General features: G+C 36.5%; 1 protein-coding gene across 3 annotated transcripts in view; it reads left to right on the top strand.

The window, feature by feature from the left end:
• G2E3 (G2/M-phase specific E3 ubiquitin protein ligase) overlaps positions 1–22,146 on the top strand; it is a 59,879-nt gene that overhangs the window by 26,998 nt on the left and 10,735 nt on the right. For 2 of the 3 annotated variants that reach the window (XM_014453348.2, XM_023751548.1), the window contains 10 exons: positions 944–1,045; positions 4,268–4,392; positions 5,730–5,895; positions 11,988–12,094; positions 12,748–12,864; positions 14,421–14,545; positions 14,652–14,784; positions 17,116–17,423; positions 18,481–18,662; positions 21,400–21,572. In XM_014453348.2, the coding sequence (XP_014308834.1) occupies positions 944–1,045; positions 4,268–4,392; positions 5,730–5,895; positions 11,988–12,094; positions 12,748–12,864; positions 14,421–14,545; positions 14,652–14,784; positions 17,116–17,423; positions 18,481–18,662; positions 21,400–21,572 (1,538 nt within the window). The remainder of the gene's footprint in view (positions 1–943; positions 1,046–4,267; positions 4,393–5,729; positions 5,896–11,987; positions 12,095–12,747; positions 12,865–14,420; positions 14,546–14,651; positions 14,785–17,115; positions 17,424–18,480; positions 18,663–21,399; positions 21,573–22,146) is intronic. The other variant, XM_023751550.1, reaches the window with a different exon arrangement.

The raw sequence follows: 22,146 nt of genomic DNA, 5'->3' as shown, positions 1-22,146 counted from the left end.
TTCTAAGTAATGTATATCACTTGGTTTTCTTTAGGAGATATTATACTGATTAAGCCTCTTTAAGCACTTTGATATTGTCAATACTTTGAAGTATTTTTGAAATATTTAAATATATGTAAGTTGATCACATTAAATTTTTGATATTCTCTTATTTTATTAGCGAGTATAATAATTCGAAGAGATACTGACCCTAGATTCAACATTTATAAGATTCTATTTCACTGTGAACAGAAAAGAGTAGTAATGTTACCAATGGCAATGGAATGTTAAAGTTAAAAGTGACTTATTGATAATCTAGTCCAGTGTTTTTATTTTTGTGTTTAAGGTCATTCATATTAAATTATTTGCTGAGGGATCTGGAAAGTTGGATACAGAGCCTGATTTGCAAGCCAGGACTTGTTATTCACAGTCCCATGCTTTTTCTTGATTCATGCTCCTTTAACATGTTTAAACTAAAGTTAAAAATCAGATTTTAAAACATTTAAACATTTATGTTAATTACAATTCAATAGGTTTCCCTGTAAATATGCCTTATATGGTTTAGAATCCAGCTAGATTTACAGTTAGCCTGAAATATCACTAATAATCTGTATTATCCCCCTCGTATTTACTGTTATTACATTTACACCTTTCAGTATTTACCACTTTTCCCCCATAAAGCTTAATTATAGGTATTTTTTGTTTTCCTTCCTTCCTTTCTTCCTTTGTCTGTTATTTCCTGAAATATTTTAGAGACTAATTTCATTATATGAACTATTAATATACAGTGCCTTTCAAATAAAAAATGTGAGTAGCCTCTTACTTTGATCATAAAAAATAACTATTATAGGTAAGAGGTACTTGAAATTCTAGCTGTTTTATTTATTAAAATATTATAGATAAATAATTTTTATTCCAAACTAGTTTTTTAGAGTTTATTTTCTAATTGAGAACATATTCATAGTTGATGTCAAGTGGAATTTGGCAAAGAGGTAAAGAAGAAGAAGGAGTTTATGGTTTCCTGATAGAAGACATAAGAAAAGAAGTGAATAGAGCTTCTAAACTGGTAAGTAAATTATTTTACTCATTTTAGTAAATACTGTAAATATTGTCAATACTAGGGAAGTCTTCTTTATCAGTTTCTCCACTAGAAATTTGTAAGACTTCTATTTCATGTTCCAGTGCTTACTTTATCAAATATGGTGAATTTAGAACATTTGTATTTTTGCAAGTGAAAGGGAACTTAACCGCCCCTGGATAATATATGTGACAATATTGATTTTCACTTCCTTATCTTATTCCAACCAACCCATCAATTCACCCACATTTATCATCAGAATTATGAACACACTAATACTCCGCTGTTCTTCAGACTTCAATACTGAGTCATCCAGACATTCACTTTTCATTCTTATACCTCAGTTGTTGGGTTGAAATGATGGGTTGAGGTAAAATTACACAAGTATGAAGACCAGTAATTTGTGATCTCCACACCTCTGTGGCCCTTCTGTGACTTTGTGTGCTTTTTTCAGTGCCTTCTCCTGTTCTCCAAGATGAGTATTCTAAACTTTTAACTCCTCACTCATTTCATTATAATACTAGAGGCCCGGTGCATGGATTCATGCACCGGTGGGTTCCTTTGGCCTGCACCCTCTCACATTCCGGGACCCCTCAGGGGATGTCAGATTGCCGGTTTCGGCCTGGTCCCCGCAGGCCAGGCCGAGGGACCCCACCAGTGCATGCCTCTAATATGCATATAAGATCTTTGGTTACTCTCTTCCCACCCTCTACCCTCCCCCGCTTCCCACTGAGATGCATCAGTCTGTTCCATGTTTCCATGCCAGTTCTTTCAGTTTCTGGCCCCTGGTGGTCAGTGTGCATCATAGCTACTGGTTGAATGGTTGAACGGTTGCTTAGGCTTTTATATATATAGATGAGAATCTACTCTGTGATAGCTACTTAGATGATGTGCAAGGAAAGGACTGTGGGTTTCCAAGTGGTCTGAGTAGGAATAATGAAGGTGAGAGAATGAGAAGGTTAAATATGAACATGCAGTAATGGCCTACAACCTGCAACAGACAATTAAAATAATGTATGTTTGTCCCCCTTCCTGTCCATGTCCATATCCCAGTTACACCCCTGGGCAAGTCTGGAATTTAAGGAGTATTTCTTAATTATGTGTTTTCATTTGAGATTTGAATGAGACTTTCGTGTATAGGCATTATGTTTATAAGTAAGCAGCTTTATTCAAGACATTTTATAAGGGAAGCATGTAGAGACCTTTATTTTAGTTGAGGCAAAGAAATGGAGGCAACTTTTTTTTTTTAATATATATTTTATTGATTTTTTACAGAGAGGAAGGGAGAGGGATAGAGAGTTAGAAACATCGATGAGAGAGAAACATCGATCAGCTGCCTCCTGCACACTCCCCACTGGGGATGCACCTGCAACCAAGGTACATGCCCTTGACCGGAATCGAACCTGGGACCCTTTAGTCCGCAGGCTGACGCTCTATCCACTGAGCCAAACCAGTTAGGGCGAGGCAACTATTTTTTAGCATGTTGAGGATGCAGAGGCTTGATGGTAAAATAGAGGTTCCAGAGCATAAGGAAAAAGGTTGGGAGAATGGGCATCAGTAGGGTATCTAAGAGTCACATGTGAGTATTAGTATCAAAATTCCTCAACTTCCTGATAGTGAATATGTGGTGAGAGGTGGCCTCTAAAGGTCTCCTTATGGTTTGGAAATACCTGTTTTCTTAAAACATGTGAATTCTCTCTTGAGTATACTGTATTGTGAACCTTTAAGAATATCTTGATCCTGAAGAAGTATTTCCATTTGTGACCTTAAATTAGAATTCTCTATATCATTTTACTGAGAGAGAATCAGGTTGGCAAGGTATCCTATCTAATAAAGAGGGGATATGCTAATTAACTCATGCCATCGCAAAGATGACGGCGCCCATAGCCAATAAGGAGGGAATATGCTAATTGACTGTCCTGCCCTCAGAGATGGCGGCACCCACAGCCAATAAGGAGGGAATATGCTAATTGGCTGCTATGCCCTCAAAGATGGCAGTGCCCACAGCCACAAGATGGCTGGCAGGGGAGGACAGTTGTGGGTGATCAGGCCAGCAGGGGAGGGAAGTTGGGGGGTGACCAGGCCTGCAGGGGAGGGCAGTTGGGGGTGACCGGGCCGACAGGGGAGGGCAGTTGGGGGCGATTGGGTTGGCAGGGGAGCAGTTAGGCGTCGATCAGGCCAGCAGGGCAGCAGTTAGGGGGTGATCAAGCTGGCAGGCAGAAGTGGTTAGGGGAAATCAGGCAGGCAGGCAAGTGGTTGGGAGCCAGCAGTCCCGGATTGTGAGGGATGTCCAAATGCTGGTTTAGGCCTGATCCTATGGCAGTCAGATATCCCCCGAGGGGTCCCAGATTGGAGAGGGTGCAGGCTGGGCTGAGGGACATCTGTCAGAATTGATTCCTTTTGGAAGCTCTGAGGGGGAATCCATTCCTTGCTTCTCTCTGAGCTTTTGATGGCTGCTGACAAGCTTTGCATTTCTTAGTTTGTGGCAGCATAACCTCAGTCTCTGCTTCCATCTTCATATGGTCTTCCCCTCTGTGTGTCTGTGTCTTAAATCTCCCCCTCCAAAGACATCAGTTATTTGACTTAGGAACCCCTCTAAATCCAGAATAATCTCATCTTTAAATCCTTAACTTACTTCTACAAAGACCATATTTCCAAATAAGGTCACATTCATTCAGGTACCAGGAATTAAGACTTGAATATATCTTTTTAGGGGTCACTATTTAACCTATTATGATTATCTAATACTTTTTCATATGGTTAGGATAGAGTGATCCTAGCCATTTCTTTTTACAGATTGGTTTTTAGTATTGTGAAACTATTTTCCTTGGTGAATATTTCCTAATTATGTGTTTTCATTTGAAATTTGAATGAGACTTTCCTGTATAGCTATTATGTTTATAAACCCTTATTTTTTTTTAGCAAATAAGAAGGAAAAGAAACTTTTTTTTCTCATTCATATGTTAGGTTACAGATGTTTACTATATCAGAAATTATTGTAGGAGTGAATCTTTAGTGTCTTTAGGTTGTTTCTGGGTGGGTAGAACAATTTTTCAGGAAATTTCTTTAATATACTATCACCACAGCTATTTGCTATATGATTAAATTAATTTTCAGGCTCCTCAAAAGGAATATTTATTTATACCTCAGTTATAGTATAGTGCTCAATTTTTCTATGTTATGCCCCTATTCTTTTTTGTTTTTTTCTAGAAATGCTGTGTTTGCAAGAAAAGTGGTGCTTCAATTGGATGTGTTGCACCTCGATGTAAACGAAGTTATCATTTCCCATGTGGACTTCAGAGAGAATGTATTTTCCAGTTCACTGGCAATTTTGCGTGAGTTAACTGTTGAACATGAAAGATGATGGTTAAAGAAAAGTCAGTAATGGATATGGATATTCCAATTATATAATTACTTCGTTAAATTTTTTTTCAAAGCTGCACTGAATTTACACAGTGTATATATATATTAAGGACTAAGGGTCTGGGGTTTGATTCTGGTCAAGGTCACTTACCTCAATCCCTATTCTGGAGGCAACCAAACGGTATGTCTCTCCCCCATCCATGTTTCTCGCTCTCCCTTCTACTCTCTCTGAAAATCAGTGGAAAAATATCCTCAGGTGAGGATTAACACCAACCAAAAAAAGTAGAAATAGTATTGCTAACAAAATTGTAGGTCTACTTTCTGCAAAGTAGACATTTATATTTAGGGCTATTCAGTGAAAAGTGGCAAAATGGAACCAATTTTGTTGGGTAAATATTAGAAATTCTGTTAATTCTTACAAATAAGTGTTTGTGAAAGGATCCAGAGGGTGTAGTTCATAAACATCATGAAGTGTTATCTGTACCTATTGAAGAAGAAGTTCACATATGAGAATCTTTAAAAAGTAATTTATCTTAATTAAGGGTTTGTATTTGGATAAATGTAATTGCTGCCAAATGTATCTTATTAATTTTGTAACAGTATGTTATTTTACCTTATATAATTCTAGATTTTTATATCACTCTTTAGATTTATCAGTAATAGTCCAGTTTTCTTTCATGGAGCCATATTTACTTCTAGTGTAAATTGAAGGCATATAAATTTGGAATCCAAAAAATAAATATTGCTCCCTGGATGCTCCTGAAAGTATTGGTTCTTGAATCCAGCTGTAAACATGAAATTTTTATAAATTTTGATATTAGGTATCATGAGTGTTTTATTTCTTTTAGTCCTTGTGTTCTTGACCAATTTAATGATTTTTTTCCTATGTAAAAAAACTGCAGTTTAGATAATACAAATGGAAATAAATTTAGTGGGTTAGGAATAAGTTATTATTTTCATTTTATCTGTTATATGATTAAATATTTAAATGTTAAGTTCCTTTAATTTTGTGCAGTTTTTACTGCAATGATGTGTGTATTCTGTTGCTAACAATCTTATATAGGATTCTCAACATAATATTAGTTGCTGAGATTCTGTGAGGGAAGGCTTACCACCAAAAGGTTCACATTTTGAAAGTTCAGTTAAACATGCTCATAGATTATGAAACTGACTTATAATGCCAAAGTTCCAGTCTGTTCTAGGTTAGTTATGAGAGAGAGAGAAATGAAGTTTCTCTTATAAATGTGAATTGTAATGCTATCCTAATTGTGCTTTGTAATTTATTAGATGTTGGTTTTAAATAATTTAGGTCATTTTGTTGGAACCATCGACCTGTTCAAATAATTACACCTAATAATTATAGAGAATCCTTACCATGCACCATTTGCTTGGAATTTATTGAGCCTATTCCAACTTATAGCATATTACGAAGTCCTTGTTGTAAGAATGCTTGGTTTCATAGAGACTGTTTACAGGTAAGATGTTTTGTAAGCTTTTTCTGATATAAAATTTGTTGCTTACTGCTTAAAATTTAAAATTGGAAAGAATTAACATGTGTGTTTTAGCTCATACTACTTGTAGCTTTTTAAAACATCTTTATTAAAATATCTTCTTGACAAAAATGCCAACTCCATCTTTAATATCAAGGAAATCTGATTGTCCATATGGTACCATAGATCTGTTAATATGTAACATGTTATTCAGTAACCTGCTGTATAAAATTGTTCATAAGCCATATTTTAATGGCTTAAAAAAATGCTTAATGTGCTCCATTTGCAGTATAACTTCTAATATAACTTGCAATATAACTTTCTGCTATGTGGTAGGAATTTGTAAGAGGTAATGAGAGGCAAAGGATATTAGAATAGCAAAAATGGCCCAACCTGCATGGCTCAGTGGTGGAGTGAATTGCGCGTACTCCGCGGGAGCCGTCTTAAACTCGGTTCATATAGATTTGCGGTGGAGTGCGGGAAACGTGTAAACTCGTCAGTGATTCTCTGTCATCATTGGTATTTCTGTCTCTGAAATCAATAAAAAAAATATATATATTTTTTAAAAGTAGCAACAATGTTTTTATGAATTAACCTTTAGAAATTCACCCGACACCGTAGTGTTAGAATAGCAAAAATGGCCCAACCTGCATGGCTCAGTGGTGGAGCGTCTGCCTATGAACCAGGAGGTCGCAGTTCGATTCCAGGTTGGGGCTTGGTCCCTGGTGGGGGGCTTGCGGGAGGCAGCCAGTCAGTGATTCTCTGTCATCATTGGTATTTCTGTCTCTGAAATCAATAAAAAATATATATATATTTTTTAAAAGTAGCAACAATGTTTTTATGAATTAACCTTTAGTAATGGCAATAAGATGTGAATAAAAGTAAACTATTGTTATCTAAAAAAATAAATAGAAACTTTATTGAAGCCTATTTTACATTAGGGTAAATTCACCCTAATGAATTGTACAATTAATATTTTAATACTTTAGATACGACTTTTTAATCTATATTTATCTAATAATTTTATTTGTTTCACAATAAATAAAACATATTTATTGTCAAGTTATTTACATATTTAAGCTTAGAAAACCAAGATATTTGAAATGATTATGTAATTGTAAACTAAGATATTTAAATGTTAGAGGCCTTTCCTATTGTATGTCAAACCTGATGACAAGTTTTCAAGTAAACGAAATAACATGAAATTTGACATTAAACAATTTAATATTATTTTATTCAGAAGGTATTTGAAAGTTAAAAAAATCTCAGTTATTAGTAACATTAAATATGTAGTATTCATGTAGTAAAGTGCCAACTGATAGTTATAGTTCATAGAATGCCAAATAACAGAGGATTTACTTGCTTTTTAAACCTTGGGTTTTATTATTGTTGTTTTTTTTTTAAATATATTTTATTGATTTTTTACAGAGAGGAAGGGAGAGGGATAGAGAGTTAGAAACACCAATGAGAGAGAAACATTGATCAGCTGCCTCCTGCACACTCCCTACTGGGTATGTGCCCGCAACCAAGGTACATGCCCTTGACCGGAATCGAACCTGGGACCCTTGAGTCCGCAGGCTGATGCTTTATCCACTGAGCCAAACCGGTTAGGGCAGGTTTTATTATTGTTTACTAAAATAAAAGGAGGTTACTACTGATTATAGATTATCCACAAATTTTTTTCCCCCTTTTAAGTTAAGAGATATTGCAAATCCTCTTATATATCAACTAGAGGCCTGGTACATGAATTTGTGCACGGGTGGGGTCCCTCAGCCTGGCCGGTGATTGGGGCTGATTGGGGCCTTCTCTCCCAGTCCCAATTGGGGATTATTGGGGCTGATTGGGGCTAGCCAGCTGGGAGGAGGGACCATGGGATGTTGGCCGGCCACGGGTGGTTGACTGTTGGAGTGCACTGACCACCAGGGAGCAGCTCCTGTATTGAGTACCTGCCACCTGGTGGTCAGTGCACGTCATAGCTATCATCCGGTCGTAATGGTTGCTTAGGATTTTATATATATAGACTAGAGGCCCAGTGCACAAAATCATGCGCAGGTAGGGTCCCTAGGCCTAGCCTGCAATCAGGGCCATCTTCTTCCCGTTCGTCAGTCCCCAGTCGCGCCCTGCCACCACTCACCCCAGTTCCCCATGGTTCCCCAATGGCCATCCAGCGATCAGAGCCTGCAGACTGCAGGGAGAGATCAAGAGGTGGTCAATGTACCTCATAGTGACTGTTTGATTAGTCGTTCTGATCATTAAATCTTTACAGTCCCTGGCCTCTTATTGTATAGGACTAGTGGCCCGGTGCTAGAAATTCGTGCACATTTAAAGGGAATTAATTAGAGGAAATATTTTAATATTGCTATTTGCCCTTTCTCTGTAATAGAAGTGTCCAGCCGGCCCCACCCCCATTGGGCAACACCAAGACTCGGCCGGCCTCAGCCCCATCTAGCCCCGCCGGGAGGGAGGGACAACCTCACATCCCGGCGCCGGGGTGGGGGTGTGGCCTCAGGTCCCCTGTCAAGCCCTGCTGGGTGGGGGGCGCAGCCTCAGGTCCCCTGCCCATGCCCGGCACCATGCAGCCCCAGGTACCTGCTGATTGGTGTGATGGCATGATGACCATTTGCATACTAGCCTTTTATTAAGATGATAGTCTTAAAAGTACTAACAGTAGTTAAAGTAGTAAAGGTTAAATGATTACTTTCAATTTTTTGTATGCGCCTTGAACATTTATATTTAGGGCTATTCAGTGAAAAGGCAAAATGGAACCAATTTTGTTGGGTAAATATTAGAAATTCTGTTAATTCTTACAAATAAGTGTTTGTGAAAGGATCCAGAGGGTGTAGTTCATAAACATCATGAAGTGTTATTTATACCTATTGAAGAAGAAGTTCACATTCTATGAGAATCTTTAAAAAGTAATTTATCTTAATTAAGGGTTTGTATTTGGATGAATGTAATTGCTGCCAAATGTATCTTATTACTTTTGTAACAGTATGTTATTTTTCAAGACAAATAAGATTTGCCTCATTTATCTATCTATATATCTATATATATAAAAGTGTAATATGCAAATCAACTGGATGGCGGAATGACCGGTCGGCTATGATGCACACTGACCACCAGGGGGCAGACGCTCAATGCAGGAGCTGCCCCCAGCCTGCAGGTCCTGATTGCCCAATTGAGGCCTGCCAGCCAACCTCTTGTTCCCTACCCCCAGCCGGCAGGCTCCAGTTGCCTGATGAGGAACTGGGAACCGGGGTTGGGTGGTGGCAGACACAGGTGGTGCCAGTGCCCTGATCACTCTGCTGGTCGCCCCACACACAGAGGGCGGCGGGGGGTGGAGGGGGCGGCTGCCGGCAGCTGGGGCAGATCGGCCATGATCACAGGCCAGGCCTGGGGACCCTCCCCTTGCACGGATTTCGTGTGCTGGGCCTCTAGTGTGTTAATAATGAACCAGAGAGAGGTTCTCAAACGACCTAGTATTCACCAGGCTTTTTGTGAACATTCTGAAGATACCAAGTTTCTAATTCTGTCATTAAAACGTAGAAATAAGTCCTAGCTGGTTTGGCTCAGTGGATAGAGTGTCGGCCTGAGGACTAAGGGTCTGGGGTTTGATTCTGGTCAAGGTCACTTACCTCAATCCCTATTCTGGAGGCAACCAAACGATATGTCTCTCCCCCATCCATGTTTCTCGCTCTCCCTTCTACTCTCTCTGAAAATGAATGGAAAAATATCCTCAGGTGAGGATTAACACCAACCAAAAAAAGTAGAAATAGTATTGCTAACAAAATTGTAGGTCTACTTTCTGCAAATATAAAAAGATAGCCACCTTGCCCTGGCTGGTGTTTAGTGGTTAGAGTGTCAGCTGTGCACCAGAGGCTCTCAGGTTTGATTCCGGGTCAAGGGCATGTACCTGGGTTGCAGGTTTGATCCCTGGCCCTAGTTGAGGTTTGTGCTGGAGGCATCCAATCGCTGTGTCTTTCTCACATCGATGTTGCTCTCTCACACGCCAACCCTCCCTTCCACTCTCTAAAAAAAAAGAAAAAGAAAAAAAATCAGTGGAAAAAAATACCCTTGGGTAAGGATTAAACAACAACAAAAATACAGCCACATGGATACCTGTCTATGATATAAGTATTAATAAGCAATTGTTACTTGACTGGAGTTCATTCATATTCTCTATAGGAGTTCCAGTGGCTTTTCCACCCTAGTACTAGAATCTTAACTGAAATAATAAATGGAATCTGCCCTATCTAGATAGCTACAATAATACCTGAATAATTTAAATATCTGAATTCATTAATATAAAAGAGTCAAAGGAAGAACAAACTTAATGCAATAGAATGCAAAATTTTGAAAAAAACCTATGCAAAAATTTCATTGTTTTTACCACTACAAATGCTATATTATACATTGGGATTTTGTGAGGAGAGACTATAGGTTAATATAAAAGAAATTAATGGACCCCAGCTGGTGTTCCTAAGTGGTTGAGCATCGACCCATGCACCAAGAGGTTGTGGGTTCAATTCCCAGTCCCGGGTTGCAGGCTAGATCCCTGGTGGGGGCTATGCAGGAGGCAGCCAAGTCAATCAATGTTTCTGTCTTCTCCCTCTCACTTCCTCTCTGAAAAATAAAAACATATTAAAATTAATGGAAACTTTTGAAACTTTTCACTCTGGCTATGTAGAGAATTGTCACTATTCTTGTGCATTTTGGATTTCTCCTTCATTGTTCTGGTCTTGGTATCTTCCATATGCCCTCTGGTGTTTTTTCCTCCATACTAGATAGACACTTTTTGTATCACATCCTATATTTAGTATGTATTATAATTGCTTGCAGACCCTTTAGGTTTAGATTTCAGAAACTTGTTGCTTTCCTACCACATGGGTGTGTGTGTGCGTGTGTGTGTGTGTGTGTGTTACTTGGTAGTAGTTTGAACCTGGGCTCCTATTTGTTAACTTCTTTCTTCACCATCCGAAAATCATTCCCGAACCCAAGTCTGTCAGGTCTACCTAATAGATATTTTTGTGTATACTTTTTCGTTGCTGTTCTCTCCTTCTATTTTAACTAGACTTTTGTAGGAGCTTACTGAGCTGGTCTTTCTCCTGCATGCCTTATTTCCTATAATTTCTTCACACTATTGGTTTTGATTTACCTGTTTAGCCTCCTTACTTAGTTCACTATGGCCAGCCTGTCATCCTAAGTTTATTAATTAGTTTTCTAATCACATGTGCTTACTTGTTTTGATATATGCTTGATTTGATATATGCTCTTTTTTAGTTTTGTAATGTCTTTTGTCCCATTTTCCTGGCAGACTCCTGTGTCTTCTTCCAAAATTAGCTTTGACAGTTTTGTCAGGCTCTTATATAGACTGAGGTACTTCTTCCTCTCTCTTCCATGTATATACTTACAAAAACTTGTACACTATATTAGAATTGTATACTGTATGCCTATTCATAAGTCATTTTATATTTCTGTTTTTGGTACATAGCATAGTGTTTGGTGTCTATATAGTAGGGATTAAATATTTGTTAATGAAGGAGTGCTATTAGTTTGAGTTATAGTTTTCTGTTTCCCTCTGCATACCCTCTGCCTGCTGCCTTTGTATTTGTAGTAACTGAAGAGTGAGAATAGGTTTTATACTTCTCCCTCTTAGGAAGAAAACTAACAGAGTGAGTTAAAAATAGAACCAAGGATACTTTTTATGTAGCACTTATTTAAATATATTTCCTAGATGAAGTAACTCAAGATTTTTACTATTTTATTCATAGACATGGCCAACACAATATTTGCGAACAGAAATGATATTAGACACCAAAGGTTAAGAGGAATGTATGGGTGAATATATAGTAAAGCTAAGAACAGTCAATTCATTAGCTTAATTTTTTTTTTGGCAATTGGGAAAAAGATCTCCAAATTTTAGCAGTGGGATAACTTAGTTTATCAAAGTTTGAGAACCATTAGTATACAAAATAAGATTTCATTATATATTGAGTGAAAAGTAGCACATGTTCTGTTATAAAGTTCATAACCTAATATATTGTTAAATTATTAAAGATTTTCTATTTTTACTACAGGTTCAAGCAATAAATGCAGGAGTGTTTTTCTTTAGGTGCACAGTATGCAATAATAGTGACATATTTCAGAAAGAGATGTTGAGAATGGGAATTCATATTCCTGAAAAGTGAGTACCACGTTTGACAAAAGATATTTTATAAATAGGATTTAATGACAGTGAAAATAGTCATTTATGTCTGATTATGTAATGATGGAGAAGCAGCCACTTCAGATGGGGAAATGTAAAGCAGCCCCTGCCACCTCCTCTTTCTCCCCAGATTGCTAGTTCTTGAGAGCAGGGACTGTGACTTAAATTCTCATTAGTTGATTTATAGTCTCTGAATAAACACCTCAGTTGTATGTAATGTTAATTGATTTATACACAAGTATAGTAGGCTTCAAAATGGTATGTATAAATTAAGAGAATCAAGATGTGATTTAAAATGTCTAATAAGAATTTTGTTAGTACTTAAAGATGAGGAATCCTGAAATAATGGTACTAAACTTGAAATAAATGGAAGTGAAATGTTAAAAATGTAAGTTAGAAAATTTCTGCTTAATTTTTCAGTTAGCATTTGAAAATTCACTGTGAGACTAAATGTAGGCTAAAATGACACTAAAGGATTTATATCTTGAAGAGAATGATTAATCTTAAAAAACAAATTTTAGCCTCATTCCTGAGTACTATTATGTGAAAAGTTTTTATTTTTGGGTTCATTACCAACCCTTTAATGAAACATTTTAGGTCAAAGTATATTTTATGTCTTGCTTCATTTACAGAGATGCATCTTGGGAATTAGAAGAAAATGCTTATCAAGAGCTTCTGCAGCACTATGAGCATTGTGATGTACGAAGATGTCGTTGCAAGGAAGGGCGAGACTATAATGTGCCTAATAGGTATACCGGGAAGTTCACTTGTGCTTAATTCATGTTCTTATTGAAACCTTCAGCTTAGAAAGCAGAGTTATAGTTAGTGAAATGTATTTGCTCTTAGGATGTTTGAAGTTTTAACTTTATTGTATATTTACATCTGTTTACAGAAAAATTATGCACTCAGCATAATTGCAACTTATTTTCTTGGTGCATTTTTGTGAGGCTCTATTTTCTAGTGCTGCACTGGTCTTATATGGTAGCCACTAGGCACATGTGACTATTGAACACTTGAAGTGTGGCTGTTCCCAATTTAGAGGTGTTGTAAGTGTCAAATACACACTGAAGACATAGTATGTATCTTAGTTAGTAGGGCTGCCATACAAAATACCACAAACAAGATGCCTTAAATAATAGAAATTTGTTTCTACTAACAGTTCTAGAGGCTAGAAGTCCATGATAAAGGTATCCACAGATTTGACTTCTTCTGAAACTTCTCCTTGACTTGCACATGATTCCCTTCTAGTTATATCTTCACATGATTGTCCCTCTTTCTATGTCCAGGCATATTGGATTAGGGTCCACCCATTTGACTTTATTTTATTTTAATTATCTCTTTAATAGCCCTATCTCCAAACACAGTCACATTGTGAGATACTGGGTGTTAGGACTCCAACATATGAATTTTGGGGAGACACAATCCAGCCTATAACAGTTAAGAAAAATAAGTGAAAATATCTTAATTTTATATTGATTACTTATTTAACACTAGAGGCCCGGTGCACAAAAATTTGTGCACTGGGGGTGGGGGGGGGGTCTCTCAGCCCGGCCTGTGTCCTCTCACAGTCTGGGACCTCTTGGGGGATGTTCACCTACTGGCTTAGGCCCGCTCCCCGGGGGATCGGGCCTAAGCTGGCAGTCAGACATCCCTCTGGCAACCCGGGAGCTCTCGGGGGATGTCCACTTGCCAGCGGGGAGCAGGCCTAAGCTGCAGTCGTTCATCCTTAGCGCTGCTGAGGAGGCGGGAGAGGCTCCCGCCACCACCGCTGTGTTGGCAGCCATCAGCTTGGCTGAGAGGAAACTGATAAGAGAGAGAACAAATATGGGCTTGGTAGTGAGTCTGGGTCCTGAGGAGCTGCACAATACCTGAATTGTCTGAGCAAGCATTTTGTAGGAAATAATTCCTCATCTTGGATAAGAAAGATAATATGTTAGGTAAGGTAATACATTTACTGAATGCCTCTTCCATAACAGATACACTGGCATAGTAATTGCCAAATATAAAAAAAAAATTTTTCCCTTCTTTAATCATAGTCTTTCTGATGTTTATATTCTTTGTGTATGTGCATGTTCATATACATGTTGATACTTAGAGAATATTTAATGAAGGAAATTTTAAACATAAATAATGAAATAGAAAAATATTCTTTAAGAATATGTAATGCAGTAACAACGCAGATAATCTATTTTTCTTCCTTTCGGTTGGTTTTGTGTGTGAGGTGGACAGTGAGGCCTGTGGCAGTGTGGGAATTTGACTAAGTTAATATCAAAATGTCAATATTTGCTTCTCTTTATCTCCTCAGCAAATGGGAAATAAAGCGTTGTCAATCTTGTGGTTCTAGTGGAACACATTTAGCCTGTTCCTCACTACGATCGTGGGAACAAAATTGGGAGTGTTTGGACTGTAGAGGTATTACCTACAACTCAGGTAACATTTTGTAATTTTGAATAAAGATGTTCTTACTTAAATGCATATTATTTAAAAGTTTCTACCTATATTTCTGTTATGCTCACACTGGATTTTAAATCTGCAGGGGGTTTCCAAAAAGCCAAAAAACATACATTACCCAACACTAACAATGTTGGAATAAATGATTGCTTGTTGGAAGAATCGTCACCTAAATTACCCAGACAGTCACCTGGAGCCCAACAAAAAGATCTGCTGAGGTGTGTATTTTGAATTGGAGAAAAATATAAAACTCTATTCTGAAAAAATGAATAGGAAGTGGCTGCATACACTTAGAATGCTAGCTGATCTTTACAGTAGTCTGGAAGAATGTTTTTCAAACAGCAGGACCCAACATTTGATCATGAAATCATGCAATCAGCACTTAAAAAAGAAAATGAAACAGGATAGACTAGAATATAAAGTATCATATTGCACTGCAAATAGAAAGAATGTGTGTAAAATAATTTTAGTATTTAATTGTATATGGGCTCATGATGTAGAACACATTTTTATTATAGATAATTTTCAAGATACTTTGAAAACACATATTTGGAAAGTATGCTTAAACTGTTATTTGGTTATAGAGTTAGGAAATTAAATAACATGAATATCATGTTACTTTGTTAAAAAAAAGGAATTATATTTAATATAGAGTTACCTTTTTTATTTTGTAATCATTTGCTTAATACTATAATACTCACTATAAGTATCGGATAAAATGTCATCTGTGTAGGAAGCTTAAGGCATATGGACAAGTATTATTTTATTAATGCCTAACTTTTCATAAGACAGCAAAATGAGTAACTTTGAAAATCATTCTTAACCATTTAAATAAGACTAGAATTACATCTTCAAACTGTGTCAGGTATTTGTCCAACTGAAGTTCAGATTTTTAAGTATATGTATAGCTTAATAAAAGAAAGTTCATAGAGCCTTGTTGTTGCTAATAGGGAAAAAATAGACATAAGTAATATTAGTAGCTAAGCATGAGGAAGTACTCTCTTATTAAAAATAATACCAAGTTAAAATTTAGAAGGACAAGAGAATTTTTGTGAAAATATTTGATAACTAGATTTGCAAATAGAAGCGATACTATTTAAGAAGTGAAGAATTGCTGTTTTAAAATACCACTGTATTAACTGAAAATTTGTTACAAATATTTTTATACTAGAGGCCCGGTGCACAAAATTTGTGCGGGGGAGAGGGGTGTGTGGGGTGTCAGCCCAGCCTGCACTCTCTCCAATATGGGAACCCTCGGGGGATGTTTGACTGGTGGTTTCGGCCTGATCCCTGTGGGCCTGGTTGCCCCTAACTGCCCTCCCCTGTAGGCTTGGTCACCTCCAACTACCCTCCCCTACAGGCCTGGTTGCCGCCAACTGCCCACCCCTACAGGCCTGATCGCCCCCAACTGCCCTCCCCTGCTGGCCTGATCGCCCCCAACTGCCCTCCCCTGCCAGCCTGGTTGCTCCCAACTGCCCACCCCTGCAGGCCTGGTCACCTCCAACTGCCCTCCCCTGCTGGCCATCTTGTGGTGGCCATCTTTGACCACATGGGGGCAGCCATCTTGTGCAAGGGTATGATGGTCAATTTGCATATCACCTCTTTATTATATAGGATTTTTAGTATAAAAAAGATGTTCATGTTAGTTTTAAATAATTTTAATGTGTAGGTTTCTAAAGATGTTATGCCAGGGAAGTTTGAGTCCTTGCACCTGCTCTAATATGCCATCATGTTTAGAAGAACAACATAGTATTTCCAGTCCAGACAGGAGCAAGGAATCAACTTGCAACAAGACAGTTTATTTTTGAAGGATTATCTTCCAAAAGATTTTGATTTCATTCAACCCGGGTTAATGAATATGGTAGGGGGTTGTGTGAAGAAAGAAAAAAACAAAACCTGGCCCACATTGGGCCATTATAATGTCTTAGGATGGGAAAAATTTATACTTAATGTATAAAGATGATAATGACATTGCCCCAAACAGGATCATTTTAAGTACATCAATACCAATTACAGATGGAAAAATTGAGGCAGGGTTGCAAATTCTCTTTATAATATTAGTTCTGTTAACTTTATGGTTAAAAATACATTGTAATTTCTTAAACCTATAGTTCTCTTGTATAGTAAGCAGAGACTATGTTTGCTTTATTTTTTTAAAGGATCTAGTAAATATGAAATAAGATACAGTTTAATAAGTGTGTAGTAGTCATTGGCCAGAAAGGTCAGAGTTTAAGATTCTTACTCTTTCTTATACCTAAATCTACTTAATTGATCAAATTTGAGATAATCATCTATGAACATTCTCATAAATCAGTTATGACATTAGATTATTCTAATTTGGTAGCATATTGGGGAAAGAGAATCAATAATTTTGAACTAAAGTTATTAAATAACTGTTTTGGGTTCCAGTGGCAGCATTGTCTGCTTTTGGGTGAGAGATGGGAAGAACTTTCTTTTAATCTTTTTTTGTTTCTTTTTAACTGTATATTGCCATGTCACTTAAAGCATTTTAGAGTCTTTACCTCTGTGTTTAAATTCATGTTTTATAGGCAAGGCAACAAATTTAGGAGAGACATTTCAACAATAATTATAGAGCTAGGATTTCAAATTACTAAAAAAACAAAAAGATTATATATCAACAAAGCCGATATCTGGAATAGTGCCTTAAATGGATTCAGAAATCAAAAGTTTAATCCTTCATACACAATTGAAGTTGCATATGTTAATGAAAATGATAATTTTGGAACAGAGCATCCTGGATCAAAGCAAGAATTCCTAAGTCTTTTAATGCAACATCTTGAGAACTCACCATTGTTTGAAGGGTCCTTGTCAAAGAACTTGTCCCTAAACTCTCAAGGTAATTATTTATTATTGTACATACTGCATATACCATGTGTAAAGGAAGAGATGGCTGGTTAAAATTGATATTCAATACATGTGGTAAAAATGTATAATTTACTTTGTTAATAAAATACTGATAGAATCACAGAAAAATGAGGGTGGGGCAGTAATAGTTTTAAAAGCAAATTTTGTAGTGAAATATTTTCTTTAAGAATGTTCTTAATTTCCTTATAGCAATATCCTGCTTGATAATGATTCCATAATTAACTGCAACTTCTTAAAAATGTATTTTATATTCATTCTAATTTTATTTGAATAGACTGGGCAAATGGATGGATGATTATCGGAGCCCTTCCTGTTCAGACATTTGTAAATTGCAGTTGGCACGTTTCTTCACAACCTACGAATTTTATAACATAATTTTCTGGTCCACATGTAACAGATTTTTAAATGTATTTTTGCTTTCAAGAATTTTTCTTACACAATTATGTATATGATACTTTTATGTGTTTATTTCTAGGGAGGAGTTAATATGATTAAAACAGGAATCTCAAAACTCTGGTTAATTCTAGCATTCTTTTTTAGTAACTTTTATACCATTTTTGCTATAATATAGGAAATTTGAAAGTGAAAAGACATTTCAGTCCATTTGAATTCCTTCCTATATATTCTCTAGAACTTCTTCGCTATTACCTGAAGCATGATTGAAATAATTGAGAAACTACCAAAGATCATTTGTACTATGTATACTACCCACAATTTAAATATAAACTCAAAAAAAAATTTAAGTAATTAATAATGTTAATTCAAGGCATTTTGGGTTTATAGGTGTGTTTTTTTTAAGAGTTTCTGTATTTTTTTTCTACAATAAGTTATTACTTTATATTCAGAAAAAAGAAATTTTGTGTGTTTTAGGTGAAATCTATATTTTATACATGTTATAGCTTCTATGAATTGTTATTTTCCCATTTATCTAATGCTTAGATTATTTTTAATTTATTATAGATGTATTTATTATATATGATGTATAATAATAATAGAAATGTATTTAATGTATTTCCATCTATTTACAGCTCTGAAAGAGAATCATTACTATGAAGCTGGCAAAATGCTTGCCATTTCTTTGGCTCATGGTGGTCCTTCACCTGGTTTTTTTTCTAAAACTTTGTTTAACTGCCTTGTTTTTGGACCAGAAAATACCTTTCCAACTTTAGATGATGTTTCAGACTTTGATGTGGCACAGATTTTAATCAGGGTAAGAAATGTGCATGTTTATTAAAATGTAGACTACATTCTAAGTAGATTTGAATATAAATACTATATCCACAATAGAGTAATAATATTCTGTGGAGTACCTAAGGGGTATCAATATTTCTGTTTATCAGCAGAGTACACAACCAGTTAAAAGATAGATGTAGAATGTGTTTATTAAACAGGCTCCAGTGAGCTCCCTTACCTCTTCCACTACATAGAGATAAAACTGAAATATAGCCATCTATGAACCAGGAAGTAGCTCTTACCAGACACCAAGTCTGCCAGCACTTTTATCTTGGACTTCTCAACCTCCAAAACCCCGGGAAATAAATGTTTGTTCTTTAATAATAATAACAATAATAATAAAAGATTTGAAGGTCAGACAGCTAGAGATCAAAGTGCCAAGTTTAATATTGATAAAACCAATTGGATAATGTGACTTCAGTCTGTGCTCAAGATGGCTTGCTAACATTTCTCAGAACTAGATGGATTTATCTGTCCTGCCGGAGACAATATAAGGCAGGTTTCTTGTTTCATGCTAGAGAGCAGATAAAAGTATGTTTTCCTGCAAGGCAGTGGATCTGAAGAGAGCAAGGACTTAGTTTACCAGTCAGAAAACTTGTAATTCCTCCTATAGGGAGTTATGAGTGCTAGGTTGAATTTTTTCCATGGGGAAATTAGTGGGTAGACTCAATGTTCCCACCTAAAAAGAGTTAACATTTATTGAGCCCTATACTGCACATGTTACATGTACAAATTCAATTTAGTTATCGTATGCTGGCTGCATAAGGATCATTGCTTACATCAGGCATATCAAACTCAAAGGCTAACATGGGCCAAATAAACAAGGTTTAAGTTTATGTGGGCCGCAAAAAAAAAAAAAGCTTCAATATTTATAGAAACATAGGTTTATTTCGATAGAGACATGCTGAATACAAAGGGCTGAAATAAATGAGTAATCATTAACATAAAATAATAGAACATTTTAATAAAATTTGGTGGGGTTTCACTCCAGAGTGGTGGCGAGGCCTGTGTCCCACTTGGGGGAAGCCAAATGTTGGATTGTTGGCACCAGGTCCTTGGTGCTGTTTATTTTTAAATGGCCAGTGCGCATCATGGCAGCTCCTGCATTGGGCAGTATAGTTGACCTTGCAATACATGGGTTACGGGCACCTAACTCCACACAGTCAGAAATCCACATATAATTTTTTGTTTGCCCAAACTTAACTACAGTTGTCTCTCAGTATCTGCGAGAGACTGGTTCTAGGATCTCCAACCCGTGCAGATACCAAAAACTGCAGATGTTCACATCTCTTATATAAAATGGTATAAAACAATGCATAGTATTAGCCCTCCTCATTTGCTGATGCAAAACCCATGGATACAAAGAGCTGATTGTATTGAGAGAGAGAAAAATCTACATGTAAGAGGACCCACACAGTTCAAACCCATGTTGTTCAAGGGTCAACTGTGCCATCATGTAGTAAAATATATTATAAAAATAAAACAGAATATGAGAAAGGAGATAGATAATGCTTGGGGTATAATAGGTTAGAGCTGAGGCTAAGCTGCTATAATATAGACACCCAAAAGACAGTGTCTCAAAAAAAATGGCAGGTATTTATTTCTCTCTAAAATCTGTTGTTTAGATTTTAGGGGTTAGGGTTGGCAAACTGTGGCTGTAGGTCAAGTCTGGCCTGCTGCATCTTTTTTGTAAATGAAGTTTTATTGAAACTACACACCCATTTTTATATTTCTATGACTGTTTTTACACTATAATGGTGGAGTTGAGTAGTTGTGACAGACATCTACTCACAAAACATAAAATGCTATCTGGTTTTTACAGAAATGACTCATTTTAGAGTTATAGTAGTGGTACATCTGGTCATCCAGGAAATTGGATTCCATTTTCTCATTGTTATGTAATCACTTAGGATAGTGTTTGCATCTACATGACTGAAGCTTGCACTTAAGGGAGAAAAAATGGAAGTAGAGTGGGGGGGGGGGGAGTTTGACACGTTTTCACTCATCCCATTGGACAGCCTTAGTCACATATAGCAAGGAAAATTTGGCTATGCACCTAGCTAAAACTCAGTGTGGTGGATTTGGGAGGATAAGGCAAAATATATTCAACTATTATTTTGAACCAGGTAGTCAGGAAAAACTTTGGAGAAATGCAGAGACCTAATATGAATGAGAGAATCCATGTAAATCTCTGGGAGAGGAGTTTTTTTTGGAAAGAAGAAATAGCAAGGAAATTTTCTATTGACTGCCTTGTATTTTTATCTTTCTCCTTCTGTAAGTGTTCAAGAGCTAACCTATATGAAAGCGTTGGCACATAAATGGTCAAGAATTTTTCTGTTTATGATGTTCCCTGAAATACTCTTTTGGTTGTAGTCATCTAAGTCTCAGCTGATATTCTTTCTCTTTCATGAAATCTCAGGTCATTTCTCTTGCCTCTCCAGTGCTATGTAACTGTTCTATGTCAATTATTGCCTTTTATGTAAGTAATTTCCTATGTTAAAGGGGTATTATACTCAAGGTTTCTTGAAAGAAGAAGTATACAATGTTTATTAAACTGGATTGTCAGGTATTTATTCTAGAAAAATAATTTTTGGTATACTTTCATTCCATTCTGGTGTACTCAAGAATTGAGTATAAAATAATGTGTCATTTGAAATGTAAGTATCATTTACAAGTGAAAGTGGAAACTGGGTATATTTTCTTCTTCATTACAGATAAATAGTGCAACAAATGTAGCTGACTTAAACTCAATTATGAATGAATGCTATAACTACCTAGAGCTTATTGGATGTCTAAGAATTATAACATCATTAAGTGACAAATATTTATTGGCAAAAGACATACTTGCTTACCATGTAATTAAAAGAGTCCAAGCACCTTTTGAAAGGTAGGTTATTTATATGTGGAAGATTTACTCAAATTACATGTTAATTATCTTATAATGTGAGATATATTTGATAAAAATTTTAAATAATTTAAAAACTAACCTGTTAAGGAAGACTACTGTTCTGACCATATTGCATAGAATTGCATAAATATATGATGCTTATGTAGGAAGAGTAATCATCATCTCAATTTATAATTATTTTTCTAAATAAAAATTATTTTAAAAATTCTTACTACTTAAGCCAACTATTTTATCTCTCCTCATTAATTTAATAACTATATATTGAGCACCTGTTGTCTGTTGGGTAATAAGTACTGAGCGTTCTTTGATTAACAAGGTAGATGGGATTTTTTAAAAAAATTCTTAATTGTTTAAAGTATTACATAAGTCTCCTTTTTCCCCCATTGACCTCTCTCTGGCCGCTCCCATCCCCCAGCACATGCCCTCACCCCCCTACTGTCTGTGTCCATTGGTTATGCTCATATGCATGCATACAAGTCCTTTGGTTGATCTCTTACCCCCTCACCTCCCACCTTCCCTCATAGGTAGGACAGCCTGTTTGATCCTTCTGTGT

The sequence above is a fragment of the Myotis lucifugus genome, unplaced genomic scaffold, assembly GCF_000147115.1.
Source record: "Myotis lucifugus unplaced genomic scaffold, Myoluc2.0 scaffold_22, whole genome shotgun sequence".
Classification (NCBI taxonomy): Eukaryota; Metazoa; Chordata; class Mammalia; order Chiroptera; family Vespertilionidae; genus Myotis; species Myotis lucifugus.
The sequence above is the reverse complement of the archived record's forward strand: the minus strand, read 5'-3'. Positions and strand labels throughout refer to the sequence as shown.